Here is an 18,007-nt window from a genome sequence, read left to right as displayed (position 1 = left end):
TTACATTTAATTGGGGAGCGATCCCATCCGATAACCTTTGATCTTAAAAGGGAAGGAAAGGAATACAAAGTTAGCTTATTTGATTAAGTTCAAAATATAGATGTTATTGCTGGTAAGTCTCAATGGACTTTGGTCGATTATGACCGAATAACTAGGCTTTAAAATTTTATTGATAGAGAAGAGTTGAGATATTCTACCCTTTCTAGTCCTCAAGCCCAATAATTATAAGTTCATTTCTCTCTCTCTCTCCCTCTCTCTCCCTCTCGCTCTCTTTTTAGCAAAAGAAGTTTCTAGGCCCTGATAAATGGTTGATCTTTCTGTAATCAAGTCAATTTTTGTCATCCCTGTCAGTTTTGACTTCTTCAGCAACCATTCTTCCATTGTGAGTATTTCAGAGTCTTTCCTTAAACGAGTCTCGGAACCGTAATCTTCTTCTATATATATAAAAATGGCTGTGTGTCTATGTGCGTGTACCAGCATAACTCTGGAACGCCCTGAGCAATTTCAACCAAACTTGGTACACAGATTACTTACTCTCTGGAGACAAATACTGTGGGGGGTAAGACACCCCTAACACCCCTCGGGATGTGTGTTCTGTTAAGATACAGCCTGTTGTGCCTTAAAATGGCTTCTACTGTACTGCCATAAAATGGCTTCTACTGTACAGCACAGTGGAGTTGTCATGGTAACAGCTTCACAGTACTCCACAAGGGGGCTCCCTATAAATAAATTCCCTGGGGAATTATCAGCCTTAGTCATATATAAAAACAATCTTCCGTGGCTCTTATCTAATTGACCATCCATTAAATGCTTTGATATTTTAATTATTTTTTTTACTTCTTTCATAAGCCGCTCGGAGTTACCTCGTAGGGGAGATAGCGACATAAAAACGAGAAAGGCGAATCCCTGCGGTTGTTAAGTTAGTCACATGGTTGTAAAGTGAACTTGGCTTTCCCCCTTGACTTCCCTTGTCAGAAGGGTCATAAAAGGGGATCACGTGAAACCCCCCCTCCCCACCAAGGATGCTGCAACCGTCATAAATAGGCACCAGTGTGCCAAGTTTGCCGATTTTGATCCCGTGACTACAGAGTCATAAGTGTGAAAAACGGTCCTAAGTCCCTTTTTTCCCAGTGCCGTTGTAGCTTCGCGCGGTCGCTATCATAATCTTTTAATGACCCCCATAGTCCCTTGCGGGGTGGATTCTGGGCAACTGAATGAAGCTGAGTGTTTATTGGCCAGATGCCCTTCCTGTTGCCAATGCGGAGTTTTTGTTCGGCAGATCTCAACGTGCCCAGAAAGAGAAAACTTGGGTTAACCGCTTTGGAGAGGTGGGGTTTTTTTAGCCTGGAAGGTTCTGAAGCCCTTGAAAATCCCACCGTCAATGAAGGAAGAAACCGCCTTGGATTTTCAAGTGTGGGCGAGATCCTGATTCTCTCCCAACATGCGTAAAGGGGCACCCAAAGATCCGGATATCACCGATCTCTTCTACAAAGATGATCCTCAGGAGCTGTTCATGGGTTTACATGAAATCGGGCATGGAAGTTTTGGAGCAGTTTATTTCGTAAGTAGCTTGTGCTTTCCGTTCTCCCTCTCTCCCTCCCTCTTCCTCTCTCCCTTCCTCTCCCATCCCTCTCTCTCTGCCACCCCTGCTCCCTCTCTCTTTTCCTCTCCATCCCTCCCTCTTCCCCTCTCCCTTCCTCTTCTTCCCCCTCTCTCTTCCTGCCTCCACCGCTCCCTCTCTCCCTTCCTCTTCCCCTCTCCGTCTCTTCCTCTCTCCCTTCCTCTCTTCTTCCCTCTTTCTCACTCTCCATCTCCCCTCTCCATCCCCCTGTCTCCTTTACTCCCTCTTTTCCTCTCTATCTCTCCTTCCTTTCTACCTGTCTCTTCCCCTCTTCCTCTCTCCCTTCCTCTCTCTCCTCCTGTCCCTCCCTCCCCTCTCCCTCTCTGTCTGTCTCTCTTCCTGCCCCTCTCCCTCTCTTCTTCTCCTCCCTCTCTCCTCCTCTCTCTCCCTCTCCATGCCTTCCTTTGTCTGTCTCTCTCTCCTCCTGTACCTCCTCTCCCTTTCTCTCTCTCCCTCTCTTCTCCTGTTCCTCTCCCTCTTTCTCTACCCATCTCTCCCTCTGTCCCTCACCTCTCAAGCATTCATTTGTGGCCCGTATCTCTTCTCTCCAAAGCAATTTAGCAATATTGGTAGAGTGTTTCCCAACCTTGGCAGCATGAAACAGTGTGGAGTTCAGCATTTTGAGAATCGAAGTCCACATCTCTTCAAGTTGTCAGGGTTGAGAAAAACACAGGTGTGTTACCTCCTCCTCCAACTGCAATTGCTTCTAGATCTAGATCTGTGAACTTCGAGAATTCTCCTCCAGATATACTGTTTAAGGGAGACTCTTTCTAAGAAGATACAATAATGCAATAGCAGAGTTGGAAGGGACCTTGGAGGTCTTCTAGTCCAACCCCCTACCTAGGCAGGAAATCCTATACCCTTTCAGACAAATGGCTATCCAACATCTTCTTAAAGACTTCCATTGTTGGGGCATTCACAACTTCTGGAAGCAATTTCTGTTCCACTGGTTAATTGTTCTAACTATCAGGAAATTTCTCCTCGGTTTTAAGTTGCTTCTCTCCTTGATTAGTTTCCACCCATTGCTGCTTCTTCTGCCTTGAGGTGGTTTGGAGAATAGCTTGGCTCCCTCTTCTTTGTGGCAACCTGAGATATTGGAAGACTGCTATCATGTCTCCCCTAGTCCTTCTTTCTATTAAACTAGACACACCCAGTTCCTGCAACCATTCTCTACATCTTTTCTACACGTAGCAGTGATAGTTGATTTAAAGGTGAAATTTCATTCATGCATCCCCCCCCCATCCCTTGAGAGAATTAATTTTGAGCACCTGGCACCAGCGGTGGTGTTCTTTTTATATATATAGCTTTTATTGTCATTGTACAAAATAAATGCAACGAAATTGGTTATTCAGCCGGTGCTTTTCCAGCGTTCCAGAAAGAAAAAAAATTGCAGACTGCTGGAAAGATTCGCACAGAGGACACAGATAAGCCTCCAAGCGGCCTCAAAGGGATGCAAATGACCAGCTGTCTGCAAGGAACATAAATCCTTCCCTTCCCCACCATCCTGTCAGAACTGAAGAAGCTTCTTGGATGAGAAGTGAAACGTCTTCAAGGGAGAAAATAATAAAGCCCAGTTGTCTCCTGAAAAAAAAAATGAGAACCTTTATTAAATTTTATGTCTCTCCCCCTCCCTTCTTCTCCCATTTCCAGGCCACCAATGCCCACACCAACGAAGTGGTGGCAATCAAGAAAATGTCTTACAGCGGAAAACAAACTAACGAGGTAAGGACAACACATTTGGCGTCTCGACATGGAGCAACAGACCAATGCTCTAAAGATGCATATTATTATTTGCTGCTACTGTCGAAAAAGGAAGTGGTGTGGGTGGGGGTGTGTAGGTATATATGTATATATGAATTTGAATAGCAACAGCCCTTAAACTTATATACCACTTCACAGCCCTCTCTAAGCGGTTTACAGAGTCAGCCTCTTGCCCCCAACCATCTGGGTCCTCATTTTACCAACCTCGGAAGGATGGAAGGCTGAGTCAACCTTGAGCTGGTCAAGATCGAACTCCTGGCAGTGGGCAGAGTTAGTCTGCAATAATGCATTCAGATAGATCAAGAGAGAGAGAGAGAGAGAGAGAGAAACAGTGAGAGACAGATAGATAGATAGACAGAGAGACACACATAGATTGCAATAGCACTTAGACTTATATACCGCTTCACAGTGCTTTTACAGCCCTCTCTAAGCGGTTTACAGAGTCAGCCTCTTGCCTCCAAACAATCTGGCTCCTCATTTTACCAACCTCGGAAGGTTGTATTCAGTGTATAAGACGCACCCAGATTTTCACCCTCTTTTTTGGGGGGAAAAAGGTGCATCTTGTACTCCAAAAAATACGGTAAGTCTAAGTGCTACCGCTATTATTTTATTCATTTCTAGATCTGTGTGCCACCCTTCTCACCTAGAGGCGACTTCTGTTTTATTTTCTCTTTTAATCCCAGCCGTAAAACATTGCATAATTTATTCTAATAGCTCTGGGCAACTCTTAGCCTTGAATAAGTGCCCTTTGATCTTTATATCTTAAAGAGATAAGGAATAATTATCATTCCTTCCTAATCTTTCGTAATCTAAAGCCCGGGAAGCGATGTCACTCCCAAGGCCATTCCTTACCATAAAACCTATCTGAACAAAAATGCAGAAAGCATTGACCTTTGACCCTCACACCACCCTTTTCCAGTTGGTCATCTTTGGAATTTTCTCGATAAAGCGAATCTTTTTTATATATATAAAGAGTTTTATTATTTTTCAGTTGCAAAAATACACATTACATCTTTCCTTATGCAGTGTGTCACCTGGGTACAAATATCTCTGTGCAACATCGTTCCTCTTTTGCCATATTTTTCACATTTATATTAACCTTATTTCCCTAAGTTTATCATTATAATATATTAAGCATTTAAACTTTATAAAACTCTCCATTTTTCTTCTTAATATCTTCTATCATGATATCATATTAACATTAAACATCATTATTCTCATCATGTACATGCCAACAGTTTTCATCTTATTTATATCTCTATCTAAATATATTATCTACTTATTTTTTAGCCTTCTCCATTTCCAAACTCCTTTTTTTGTTCTCCAACCATTGGTAAAAATACTTCCCAAATCGTATAATATTCAGTTTCCTCTTTCTCCTTCATTGCTAATATTAATCTGTTCATTTCTGCACATTCTAATATTTTCCTTATCACCTTCTCATCAGTAGGAATCTCTACACTATTCCAATGATGTGCGAATGCAATTCTAGCTGCGGTTAATACATAAACGATTAAATGTACATGCTCTTCATTTTAAATTTCAGGTAAAATTCCCAGCAGAAATGTTTCTGGCTTCAGCTCAACATGTTGTTGTATCATCTGTTCCAATCACGTCTTAATTTTTTGCCCAATATTTCTTTGCCTCTCCGCATGTCGATGAAGCGAATCTTGACGTTAAACTTCCTTTCCTTCTTTTTCTTCTTCTTTTCCCCTCCCTTTGAATGAACAGAAATGGCAGGATATCATCAAAGAAGTACGCTTCCTGCAACAGCTGAAGCACCCCAACACCATAGAGTACAAAGGCTGCTATTTGAAAGAACATACCGCCTGGGTGAGTTGCATTTCCGTGAGGTTTTTGAGATGTAAGGTTCTACATTTAGACGAGAAAAACAAAACACACAGGTGCAGTATAGGTGGTAGCAATAGCAAAAGCCCTTGGACTACTCCTACTCCTACCCTTACTCCCCTTTTCCTCTTTCCCTTCTCCTTTTCCCCCACTCCACAAACCACGCTCCCTTCTAGCATTGATTAGATTACCTAGTTGGGTCATGAAATGTCTGCAAGAAAACCACCAAGCTCAGAGAGCACCAAGGACCCTACGATTGTCGTCGTCGTCCTCCCTTTTCTCTTCCCCTTCTCCTTTTCCTCCACTCCACAAAACCCTACTCCCTTCTAGCATTGATTAGGTTACCTAGTTGGGTCGTGAAATGTCTGCAAGAAAACAACCCAGATCAGAGAGCACCAAGGACCCTACAATTGTCGTCGTCCTCCTCCTTTTTCTCTTCCCCTTCTCCTTTTCCTCCACTCCACAAAACCCTACTCCCTTCTAGCATTGATTAGGTTACCTAGTTGGGTCATGAAATGTCTGCAAGAAAACCACCAAGCTCAGAGAGCACCAAGGACCCTACGATTGTCGTCCTCCTCCTCCTTTTTCTCTTCCCCTTCTCCTTTTCCTCCACTCCACAAAACCCTACTCCCTTCTAGCATTGATTAGGTTACCTAGTTGGGTCGTGAAATGTCTGCAAGAAAACCACCAAGCTCAGAGAGCACCAAGGACCCCACAGGCCTTTTTTACCACCACCACCACCTCCTCCTCCTCCTCCTCCTCCTCCTCCTCCTCCTCCTCCTCCTCCTCCTCCTCCTCCTCCTCCTCCTTCCTCCACTCCACAAACCCCACTCCCTTCTAGCGTTGATTTGGTTACCTGGCTGGGTCATGAAATGTCTGCAAGAAAACAACCCAGATCAGAGAGCACCAAGGATGCCAACCATTCCTTAACGGCTCCATCTCTTTCCGTCTTTTCACAGCTAGTGATGGAATACTGCCTGGGATCTGCTTCAGATCTGTTGGAAGGTAAGCCTTCTGCTCTCCTACCGTGCCTTTTAGGCCACATAGCTCAGGTTTTTAGGGAATTACATCTATTCAGCGGAATGTCTAGCTTGGAAATTCCCAGGCCAGTCAGCTTACGTCTGAATTAACGGCATTTTTAAACTTTCTGGGCCACTGAAAGGAGCGTGTCTGCCTTTATTCAACCTTGTTTTCACATCTTAAAGAGTTGCTAGAAACGAAAATCTGTTTTTTCTTCCAATCCAGTGCATAAAAAGCCACTCCAGGAAGTAGAGATCGCTGCCATTACTGACGGTGCCTTGCAGGGACTCGCGTATCTTCATTCACATTATAAAATTCACAGGTGAGAGCAGAGGATCCTTCTCTAGTTTATCATTTCTTGGCATGGGTTCCTCTCTGCCTCCTGCAGTCTGCCTTCCTCCTGAGGTGTGAGTGTAACAGGTAGCGCAGCCACTGTTGAGCCCAAACTTTCTGCGGCTAAGTGAGAATTTGTTAAGGGAGTTTTGCCTCATTTTACGACCTTCCTTGACACAATTGCTTAAGTGAACCTGGCCAAGGGACTCTTATCTCAATCTCTGCTGTGGCAGAGCTGGCAGCAGCGTCGGACAGTGAGGAGGGTTGGGGAGGAGCATGGGCCAGTCCTGGGGGCTGAAAGCTCAGATGAGGGCTCTGCATCGGAGGCAGAGAGGGAGCTAGACAGCAGCGAGGCAGAAGTACAGGTGGAGCCTGTTCCCAGTGTGTGCATGCGCAATAAATCCAGCAGGACAAATCTCCTTAAATCTCATTCCCCGGGTGTGCCTTGTGAAGAGCACTCTTCTCCCGAGTAGCTTGATTAATCTGCTCTGTTCTCACCTCTTCTCCACTCTCCGTGCTCTCGGATCGGGAGCGGGTGGTCCTTGCTCCTTGTCTGCGCTTTGTCTCTCATGTTCATCCTGCCTCTGCTCCTCCCTGCCTACAAGCTGTCCTAATCCTGGAAGGCCCTGCCCTTCCCCATTTTCCTCTGAAGCCAACGAAGTTGCCCCCTCAATCTCTTGTCGGCTCAGGTTCCGGCTCGTTCCCCCCCTCTCCCCTGCAGATTCAGGCTCCGACGGGAGCATGGCACTATGGTCCTAAGTCACTTTTTTCAGTGCTGTTGTAACTGTTAACTGTTGCTAGCTGTATGTCGAGAACTACCTGCAGTAAACAACTCTCCTTTATTTTTTTCCTGCAGGGATATTAAAGCAGGAAATATTCTTCTAACAGAACCGGGCCAAGTGAAACTGGCAGACTTCGGCTCTGCTTCTATAGCCTCTCCTGCCAATTCTTTTGTGGGAACCCCTTACTGGTAAGTGAAGCCGGTGTGCGCTTTTCCTGCAGCCTTTCAAAAGATGCTTTTGGTGGCACCAGGCAGGCAAAAGAGCAAATATTTCAGAGAGTAAAATATTCAGACAAGCCTGGTAGTCTGGCAACTACTGGGGAATGTATGGGTAGTATCAATCCTCTACTCCATGGGTATCAAACTTGATTTCATTGAGGGCCACATCAGGATTGTGTTTTACCTCGGGGGGGGGGGGCATGGGTGAGACGGAGTGAGTGGGGACCTCTACCAGCAAAGATGGAGCTCACGGGCCCCTTTTTCAGCTAGGACAAACTCCTGCAGCCTTCTACCAGCAAAAATGGAGCTCACGGACCTCGTTTTCAGCTAGACAAACTCCTGCAGCCCTCTACCAGCAAAAATGGAGCTCATGGGCCCCGTTTTCAGCTAGACAAACTCCTGCAGCCTTCTACCAGCAAACATGGAGCTCATGGGCCCCGTTTTCAGCTAGACAAACTCCTGCAGCCTTCTACCAGCAAAAATGGAGCTCATGGGCCCCGTTTTCAGCTAGACAAACTCCTGCAGCCTTCTACCAGCAAAAATGGAGCTCATGGGCCCCGTTTTCAGCTAGACAAACTCCTGCAGCCTTCTACCAGCAAACATGGAGCTCATGGGCCCCGTTTTCAGCTAGACAAACTCCTGCAGCCTTCTACCAGCAAACATGGAGCTCATGGGCCCCGTTTTCAGCTAGACAAACTCCTGCAGCCTTCTACCAGCAAACATGGAGCTCATGGGCCCCGTTTTCAGCTAGACAAACTCCTGCAGCCTTCTACCAGCAAAAATGGAGCTCATGGGCCCCTTTTTCAGCTAGGACAACCTCCTGCAGCCTTCTACCAGCAGAAATGGAGCTCATGGGCCCCGTTTTCTGCTAGGACAACCTCCTGCAGCCCTCTACCAGCAAAAATGGAGCTCACGGACCCCGATTTCAGCTAGACAAACTCCTGCAGCCCTCTACCAGCAAAAATGGAGCTCACGGGCCCCGTTTTCTGCTAAGACAACCTCCTGCAGCCTTCTGCCAGCGAAAACTGAGCACAAGAGAGCCATGCAACCCCCCCACCCCTGCTCCGAGTTCTGTTTTCATTGGCAGTGGGTTGCAAGAGGCTATCCCGGCTAAAAATGGAGCCTGGGAGGGCTGCAGACATCCCTCCCGAGCTCCATTTTCTCTGGCAGAGGCACCATGAGCCGGTCTTCCCTGTTTCCAAGACGGCCCCATGGGCCAGATCTAAGCACCCCACGGGCTGGATGTGGCTCCCGCACTTTGAATGTTGACACTCCCGCTCTACTCCCAAGTATCTCTAACCTTGGCAACCTTTAAGATTTTTGTGGACTTCAACTCCCAGGATTGAAGAATTGAATTGGCTGGCCGGGGAATTCTGGGAGTTGAAGTCCAGAACTTACCGAGTTTGGAGACACACACACACACACACACACACACACACACACACACACACACACCCTTACTGTACTCCTATCATTGTTATAATCGGAATACTTTGGAGGGCCTTCTTCTCCTGTCGACATCTAGCCCAGTTGCCTATTGACACGTCCCACCCAAGCCTCTTCAGTCACTATGTTCTTGTGCACATTGTGTTTGTGTGTCATTTTGGTGTGAACCTCCAATGCATGGCACCTTCTAGAAGCCACTGATGGGTTGATTGGGTTATCAGTCTATTGTTGATTTGATTTATATAGCCCCCCTCCCTCCCCCCGCCGCCCCCGTCTCTGATGCTCACAGGTTAGTTGTTTGGTTGATTTGATTTATAGACAGGTAGTCCTCGACTTACGACCACAGTCGAGCCTGAATTTTCCGCAGTTCTGCCAGAGAATTGTTTAAATGCGTTTTGCCCCTAAATGTTATGACCTTCCTTGCCATGGCCGTTAAGTGAATCCCTGCAGTTGTTATGCTTGCAACCCGGTTGTTAAGTGATCCTGGCTACAGATCTTTTATCAGGCTTGGAGAGCTGCCAGGCCGATATCTTCCAAACGCCAAGCCGTAGCAGCAATTCCTTGGCAAGAAGTAACAGGAACAGATCTTCACAGTAATTAAGCGAACTAATGGCCTCCTGCAAGCTCCACTCCCCTTTTGCTCCTCTTTTATTCCCTCTGGGAGGGGCCATTCATTCGTCCCCCTGTGGCCTTACTCCCAAGTCGACCCCTGTTCTTTAGCTGTTCCCTCCGTCTGGCAACTCTGCGCATGCGCACACTGGGAACAGGCTCCAGCTGTTCTTCTGCCTCACTGATGTCTGAAGGCAGCTGATAACTGTCAGACGGCTCTGGCCCCATCTCTGCCTCCGACACAGAGCCTTCCCCAGACTCCAGGACTGGCCCCAACCTCCTCAATAGCTCCTCTGGCCGCTGGCGGGCCACAACATATGGCTTTGAATAACGACCGTAGTCTTTCTGTAAATCAAGGACTCACCTGTATGGCTTTGAATAACGACTGTAGTCTTTCTGTAACTCAAGGACTCACCTGTATGGCTCTGAATAACGACTGTAGTCTTTCTGTAACTCAAGGACTACCTGTGGGAGATTAGGTTCAGGTGAGGAGGACCCAGCCAACTGCATCTGAGCGTTGGTCTCTCTCCCCCTCTTCCAAGTCAACCCCCCCAAACGTGTTCGTAGTGTGTGGGTCTCCCTGCTGTGCTTGCCTTGCGACCTGCCTTCTCCCCCCACCACCCCTCTCCCCCACCCCCACCCCCACTTTCCCTTCTGTGCTCCAGATCCCCCTTATTTCTTTCATAGCTGCAACCCCAGGCTGAACAGCTCCAAGAAAACACTGTTGGTGTGTCAGTGGGAAAGCTCACCGTATCTGGTGAGAGGTGATGGGACTTAGGAAGCCTTTTCCAGCCCCTGCTTGGCTGGATCCAGGTACAGTGCCAACGGGGATGGGTGCCAGCTGCCCCCCTTTTGCCAGCATGTTGCACTGAGATGGATCATTGGGGGGGGGGGGAAACCTTTTTTTTAATTTTGCATTCTCCATACATCCATAATCATTCCCCAAACCCCCACCCACCACCCACCTTCACCCCCAGAAGGAATTCTTGGCTTAAGGAGGCGAGTACGACAATGACGATGGTTGTTATTATTATTATTATTATTTTATTTTATTTTATTGAAAAGAACCTCCCCAGCATGGTTTAATTCTATTCCATGCTGATTTTATTCGTTTTGAGTTGGTCAGGGGTGGGCTTTGAAGAGGGCATCTGTGGCAGTGCTGTGCCTTGTATCTTTTCTCTTTCTTTCTTTCTTTTTTCCTTCTTCCTTCCTTTTTTCCTTTTTTATTTTTTTCCCTTTTTCTTTCTTTCTTTTTTCTTTCTTCTTTCCCTTTTCCTTTCTTTTTCCTTTGTTTTTCCTTTTTCTTCCTTTTTCCTTTCTATCTTTTTCCTTTCTTTCCTTTTTCTTTCTTTTTTCTTTTTTCATTTTTCATTTTTTCCTTCTTTCTTTTTTCATTTTTTCGTTTCCTTTTTTCTTTCTTTTTTCCTTTTTCCTTTCTTTTTTCTTTTTTCATTTCTTTTCCTTCTTTCTTTTTTTCCTTTTTCCGTTTCCTTTTTTCTTTCTTTTTTCATTTTTCCTTTCTTTTTTCTTTTTCATTTTTTTCCCTTCTTTCTTTTTTTCCTTTTTTCGTTTCCTTTTTCCTTCCTTTCTTCTTCTTTTTACTGGCATCCCATAATCTTCCCTCTTGGAATTCATGTACGGTAGGATGGCTCCGGAGGTGATCCTGGCTATGGATGATGGACAGTATGACGGGAAGGTCGACATTTGGTCGCTTGGAATTACCTGCATCGAATTAGGTAAGTCAACCGGCGTTGACAACCATTGGATTTAAGGCAATCATTCTGGATAATTCTTGGGATTTTTATCGGACATACCATTTTCCCCCGAAAATAAGACGGGGTCTTATTTTCTTTTGACCCCCCCCCCCAAAATAAGCGCTTGGCCTTATTTTCGGGGAGGTCTTATTATTTTTGAGGTACAGGAGGCGGCGAGCGTGGTCACTTCATGGCTGCTGCTGTGTTGCAATATTTTCAGGGAGGGCTTATTTTCAAGGGAGGGCTTATTTCAGTGCATGCGCTCAAAAGCCTGATTGGGCTTATTATCCGGAGGGGGGTCTTATTTTCGGGGAAACAGGGTAATCTTCTGTCAGGTTCTAGTTTTTGTTGTGGCCCGCCACAGGTTCGCCATCACGGGTGTAGGGTTCCTTGCTGGGGTGGGGGGTTGGACTAGATGACCTACAGGACCCCTTCCAACTCTGTTAATCTGTAATCTTCCCACAGATTGGAAGGTGGCCAGAATCACCCAGCGATTCCATGGTATTTTACCTTCTCTCTCTTTGTTTTTTGTTTTCCCCCAGCCGAGCGGAAACCACCCCTCTTCAATATGAATGCAATGAGTGCCTTATATCACATCGCCCAGAACGACTCCCCCACGCTACAGTCCAGTGAGTGGTAAGAGCTGAGGGTGTCTCTGCTTTGGTTTCCGGAAGAAGTGTGCCGTTGTTTTTTCACTACCGGTTCTGCGGGTATGGCTTGGTGGGGGTGGCAGGGGGAGGATAAGTATAAGTATAATCTTTATTGTCATTGTACTTAAATACAATGAAATTGGCTGCAAATAATGCAAAATCTCCATTCCCACCCCACTCCTGGGGAAGGATACTGTAAAATCTTCATTCCCACCCCACTCCAGGGGAAGGAGACTGTAAAATCCCCATTTCCTCCACACTCCAGGGGAAGGATGGTGCAAAATCCCCATTCCCTCCTCACTCCAGGGAAAGGATATTGCAAAATCCCCATTCCTCTCCACTCCAGTGGAAGGATACTGTAAAATCTCCATTTCCTCCACACTCCAGGGGAAGGATGGTGCAAAATCCCCATTCCCTCCTCACTCCAGGGAAAGGATATTGCAAAATCCCCATTCCTCTCCACTCCAGTGGAAGGATACTGTAAAATCTCCATTTCCTCCACACTCCAGGGGAAGGATACTATAAAATCCCCATTTCCTCCACACTCCAGGGGAAGGATACTGCAAAATCCCCATTTCCTCCACTCCAGGGGAAGGAAGAGGAAGAGTTTTGAGTCCTTCGTGCTATCTGAGCTTAATGGGTTTTTTTTTTTTGTAGATGTTTCATTACTCAAGTAGGTAACATCATCAGTGCTAGAAAGGAGTGGGGTTCAGATAGCACGAAGGACTCAGGACTCTTCCTCTTCCTCCCCTTCTCCTCCTCTTCCACTCTACAAACCTCAGTGCCTTTTAGCACTGATGGTGTTACTTAGTTGGGTAATGAAACGTTTGCAAGAAAACCACCAAGCTCAGAGAGCATCAAGGATGCCTCAGTTCAACCCTGAGATGTGAATGTCCTCTTTTCTTGCAGATGTTTTATTACCCAACTAGGTATCATCAGTGCTAGAAGGGAGTGGAGTTGGGGGGAGGGGAGAAGGAGGAGGAAGACAGTGATTATGGGATCCTTAGAGCTCTCTGAGTTTGGTTGTTTTCTTGCAGACCATTCCTTACCCAATTAGGTAACATCATCAGTGCTAGGATGAAGTGGGGTTTGCAGGGAGGAGGAGGAGGAGGCACCAGACTATATGAGGTCCTTGGTGCTCTCTGAGCTTCGTGGTTTTCTTGCAGACATTTCATTACCCAACTAGTTAACCACATCAACGCTAGCAATTCTCAGCTGCCACACCTTGAATTTCTACCCCTTCCACTACCTGAGCATGTTCTGACATCCTTTCTGTTCCCATATTCAGGACAGACTCTTTTAGAAGATTTGTTGATTACTGCTTGCAGAAAATACCTCAGGAGCGTCCGTCGTCGTCAGAACTTTTGAGGGTAAGGTTTCACCTTTCCGCTTCGGGTTATACGTGTCATAGGGAGGCAGGCGACTCCCATTTCAGTTTTCCTTTCCTCCCTATCTGGTTCCCCCCATAGAAAGTTCTCTTCAGAGGTATCAGACCAGCTTGGGTAAACCCAAGCGGTCCATTTTTAGCAACGCTCGTTAGATTTTTTCCCCTCCGAGGAGTCTGGGGAAGTAAAAAATTATGCCATCGGTAGATGAGTAGTTGGTTCAGTTAAACTGGTCCAAACCGGCTAAATATTACCCGTGATCTTCTCTCTCACCAGAATGTGTTTTTTTGGGGTGAGAGAAAAGGTGACATTCTGATGAGAGAGAAGTTTCCCGAGGATGGGCTTCAGTCTGAAAACTTGGAAGACAAAACCTCTGGTCTCGGCGACTGGGCCTGATTGGATCCCGCAACATTATTCCAGGACGTGTATATTTGCTTTCATTCATGAATTTTGAGACCATAGGAATAAGAGCATAACACATCAACCACAGTCAACCATACTTGAGTCTGTATGCCACACCCCATCACAAACAGTCAACATGATATAGTGATGGGTCCTTACGAATAAGGGCATATCCAATCATCAATAGTCAACGGTACATACTTACGGGCCTGTATGAATAAAGGGGATATCCCATCGTCAGTAACCAACAATATCTGTATGAATAAGGGCATATCCCATCATCAATAGTCTACAATACATAGTCAACACAACAGTCAACACAAGTGGCTCTGTATGGACAAGGGAATAGCCCATCATCAATAGTCAACAATATATAGTTATGGGTGCATGTGAATTCAGACTTATCCCATCATCAATAGTCAATAATGCACAGTCTTATATGCATAAGGGCGTGTCCCATCAACAGCAGTCAACACAAGTGAGTCTGTATGGACAAGGGCATCGGCCATCATCAATAGTCAATAATGCACAGTCTTAAGAGTGTGTCCCATCTACAACAGTCAACACTACATAAGTGGGTCTGTATGAACAAGGGAATAGCCCATCATCAATAGTCAACCATACCTAGTTATGGGTGCATGTGAATTAGGGCATATGCCATCATCAATAGTCAATAATGCGTAGTCTTCTGTACATAAGGGCGTGTCCCATCAACAGTCAACACTACACAAGTGAGTGTAGCAATGGTACATAAGTGAGAACAAGGGCATAGCCCATCAACAACATGATACCCGTCAACTTGGAACTTGTTTTTTATGTATATATATATATATATATATTAAAAAAAATCCCACTCCTTTAAAATGACCACATTTTCATCCGAGCGCTAAATTTCATGATCATTCAGTGTTCCTGAATTATCTTGCAAGGATGATGATGATGATGATGACAAAACGGTGCCTACTTGGGTGAAATCTTAATTAATGTTTTCTGCCATAATAGAGAGAGGGAGACCTGTTTCCCTTGCGCGAGAGATTGGGCGGGCTTGGGGGGGGGGGCGTCTCGCTTTTTGCCTCTTTTGTCTTCTCACTCAGAACGCTTCTGTCGTCCTTCTAAAAACCCAGCATGACTTTGTACGAGGCGAGCGTCCATCCCGGGTCCTCCTAGACCTGATTCAAAGAACCAAGGATGCAGTCCGGGAGTTGGATAACCTTCAGTCTCGGAAAATGAACAAAATATTATTCCAGGAGGTGTACAACGGCCCTCTGAACGAGTCCCAGGAAGACGAGGAGGTATCACGTTTATCTATACCCCTGATAAATAATAATAAGACTAAACAGTTACCCTGTTTCCCCGAAAATAAGACCTCCCCAGATAATAAGCCCAATCGGGCTTTTGAGCGCAGGCGCTAAAATAGGTCCTTTCCCCGAAAATAAGCCCTCCCCGAAAATATTCAAACACATGCGCAGACGGTCCCCGCCATTTCCTGGAGGGCAGAAGGGGGGGGACATGTCCCACGGGCACGGCATCCACCTGCCTTCCCCGCGGAACAGCCTCGCGGCGGCCGCTATCACAAACCCTAGTTCCTGCGCCCCTTCTCTTAGGGGCAGCCGCAAAAAGAGCGGCAGGCCCAGTGACGCTAGGGCTGGCAAGAGTGGGCCGGAAACTGAGACAGAACTTCTGACCCTCTCTAGATCAGCCGATCCACGGCCCACCAGCCGAGGTTAAGGGGAGCACCTCAAAAATAATAAGACCTCCCCGAAAATAAGGCCAAGCGCTTATTTTGGGGGAAACACGGTAGATCCCAAAACAGGGCCCGGTAGTTGCCATTTTGTACCCGGATTAAAGAAGGTAGTTTCCTTCGTGGCCATGTCCAACAGAGATGCTAGAGAGTCCAGCTCAAGCAGAAATACAACTACTTCTCCCCGTGGCTGAATTAAGATGAGGATGGACCAATGGTCACTTCATTCCAGCTTGAAATGGGGATAAAATCAGTCCATGGCCAATCCGCCCATCAATCAAGGGAGGACACTCCATCTGGAGGACAACTGGAGAATGTCTTCCTCATTGGATCTTCTTCTTTATTTATGCTTCCCCCCCTCACATACAATACAGGGCTAGTGAGTTAACATGGTGTTTAGACATAAACTAAGGACCAGGACAACTGACCAATGGCCCTCTCTAAGCGGTTTACAGAGTCAGCCTCTTGCTCCCAATACTCTTTTTTGAGTTCTCGTTTTTTTTTACCGACCTCCGAAGGATGGAAGGCTGAGTCGACCTTGATCGAACTGCTGGCATTCGGCAGAGTCAGCCTGCAATACTGCATTCTCACCACTGCGCCTCCACGGCGCTTTAGACTAGAAGGAATCTTGGTTTAGAAAAGGAAACAAGGACCATAGAGAAAGCCCGGTGACCGAGATCCTTCCTCCCAGACATTTTAACTACGAAACGTGGCCATCCACAAGCAAGTGTAGAAACCTCATTGGGTTGTGATTTGGGTGTGAATTCACCCTCCCCGTTCTTCCGGAGCGGTCTTCCTGACCAATGGTCCTTCACCCCACCCAATAATCATTGCATGCAGCATGCAAACCTGAAGGCAGGTAGTCCTCGACTTACGACCATTTGTTTTGCAGCCATTCAAGGTTACCCCGGCCCTGAAGAAAGTGACCAGTCCCCAGGATCACATGATTGGCGTGCTTAGCGACGGGCGTGTATATACCCTGGGGGGGGCACTTGATCGTCTTCCGACAAACCCAGTCAATACCAGGAGCCGGGTTCGCTTAACGACCGCAGGGTTCACTTAACAACCCCACGGGATTCATCAACCCACCCACCCACCCCGGGGCAGAAAAGGTTGTAAAATTGGGTGCCGCTCCCTTAACCAACCGCCTCGCTTCGCTTAGTGATGGAAATTCCAGCCCCTCCTTTGTGGTCGTATGTCGAGGACTACCTGTATTTGAACGCATGTCGAAAACCATCATCTGCTTCCTGTCAGTATGGCTGCTGGAATGACCCTAGGGCAGATAGCAACTAACATTTTTAAATTATTATTATTATTATTTTAACCATTTCTTCCTATCCGGGATGGAGTAATGATTTCCAATTTGCGATTAAAAATAGATGTGAAATAGGAGTTTCCCTGAAGCTGTTCTCCCCTTTTAGGTACCTGGTGCCTAAAAGGTGGGATTTTGAGGCTACTTGGCCCCAAAATGAAAGGGACGTGGCTAAGACGCTGAGTTTATCGGTCAGAAAGGTTGGTAATTGGGCGGTTCGAATCCCTAGTGCTGCTTAACGGAGTGAGCTCCCTTGACTTGTCCCAGCTTCTGCCAATTTAGTAGTTAGAAAGCAGGTAAAAAATGCAAGTAGAAAAATAGGAACCACTTTTGGTGGGAAGGGAACAGCGTTCCGTGCGCCTTTGGCATTGAGTCATGCCGGCCACATGATCACGGAGACGTCTTCATACAGCGCTGGCTCCAGCAAGGCCGTGTGGGATGGCTCTGTATGCCTCTTCCGGCACGGGTTCCATCGGTTCGCCCCAACACGGCCCTAGAAGTAGGCCAGAACCGTTTGCGCCCCCTCTAGAACAGTCCCTGTTCTAGTCTTCCTCCACACCCTCACCCCCACGCCCGGTTGGTGGCGCTTCTTCCTTTCATCCCGGCATTAAACCCGCCGCTCCTTATTTTGTAGGAGAGTGAGCATGGGACAAAGCTGACTAGGAAGATGGACAGTCTGGGCAGCAATCACTCCATCCCCAGCATGTCTATCAGCACAGGCAGCCAAAGCAGCAGTGTCAACAGCATGCAGGAGGTATTGGAGGAGGGCAGTTCTGAGCTGCTTTTGATGCATGATTCCGCTTCCTCTGTTGTGATGAAGAAGGTACGTCTGGCTGCCGCTTCCCCACCCAACCGTCCCCCTCCTCCTCCTCCTCCGCTCGCGCCTGATCTCTGTTTCACCGCACTTCCTTTGCGGATCTCGAAGGTGCCGTCCGTTGCGTCGGTGCAAGCAATGTAAAAAAAGAAAAAAAAAGGTTGAATCACGGCAACGGGGAAACGGAAGCGGTGCGGTGGCCTAGAGGGTGGAGCTCACGCCTCCCACTTGGGAGGCTGTGAGTTCAATCCCAGGTAGAGGCAGATATTTCTCTCTCTCTCCCTCCCTCCCTCCCTCCCTCCCTCCCTCCC

The 18,007-nt window shown here is 46.8% G+C and overlaps 1 protein-coding gene across 7 annotated transcripts in view; it reads left to right on the top strand.

Moving 5' to 3' along the window:
• Nucleotides 1-18,007, top strand: part of TAOK3 (TAO kinase 3) — a 75,629-nt gene that overhangs the window by 22,539 nt on the left and 35,083 nt on the right. For 3 of the 7 annotated variants that reach the window (XM_081966784.1, XM_081966783.1, XM_081966782.1), the window contains exons 3-13: nt 279-382; nt 1,280-1,561; nt 3,272-3,343; nt 5,114-5,215; nt 6,190-6,235; nt 6,476-6,572; nt 7,440-7,553; nt 11,283-11,374; nt 11,935-12,028; nt 13,331-13,412; nt 14,954-15,121. In XM_081966784.1, coding sequence (XP_081822910.1) covers nt 1,442-1,561; nt 3,272-3,343; nt 5,114-5,215; nt 6,190-6,235; nt 6,476-6,572; nt 7,440-7,553; nt 11,283-11,374; nt 11,935-12,028; nt 13,331-13,412; nt 14,954-15,121 — 987 coding nt within the window. In that variant the 5' untranslated portion in view covers nt 279-382; nt 1,280-1,441. Of the gene's footprint in view, nt 1-278; nt 383-1,279; nt 1,562-3,271; nt 3,344-5,113; nt 5,216-6,189; nt 6,236-6,475; nt 6,573-7,439; nt 7,554-11,282; nt 11,375-11,934; nt 12,029-13,330; nt 13,413-14,953; nt 15,122-17,516; nt 17,706-18,007 lie in introns of all 7 variants that reach the window. The other 4 variants (XM_081966781.1, XM_081966778.1, XM_081966779.1 and 1 more) reach the window with 3 other exon arrangements.

This window comes from Natrix helvetica (assembly GCF_964273705.1).
Source record: "Natrix helvetica genome assembly, chromosome: 14".
In the NCBI taxonomy this organism is placed as follows: domain Eukaryota; kingdom Metazoa; phylum Chordata; class Lepidosauria; order Squamata; family Natricidae; genus Natrix; species Natrix helvetica.
The sequence above is the reverse complement of the archived record's forward strand: the minus strand, read 5'-3'. Positions and strand labels throughout refer to the sequence as shown.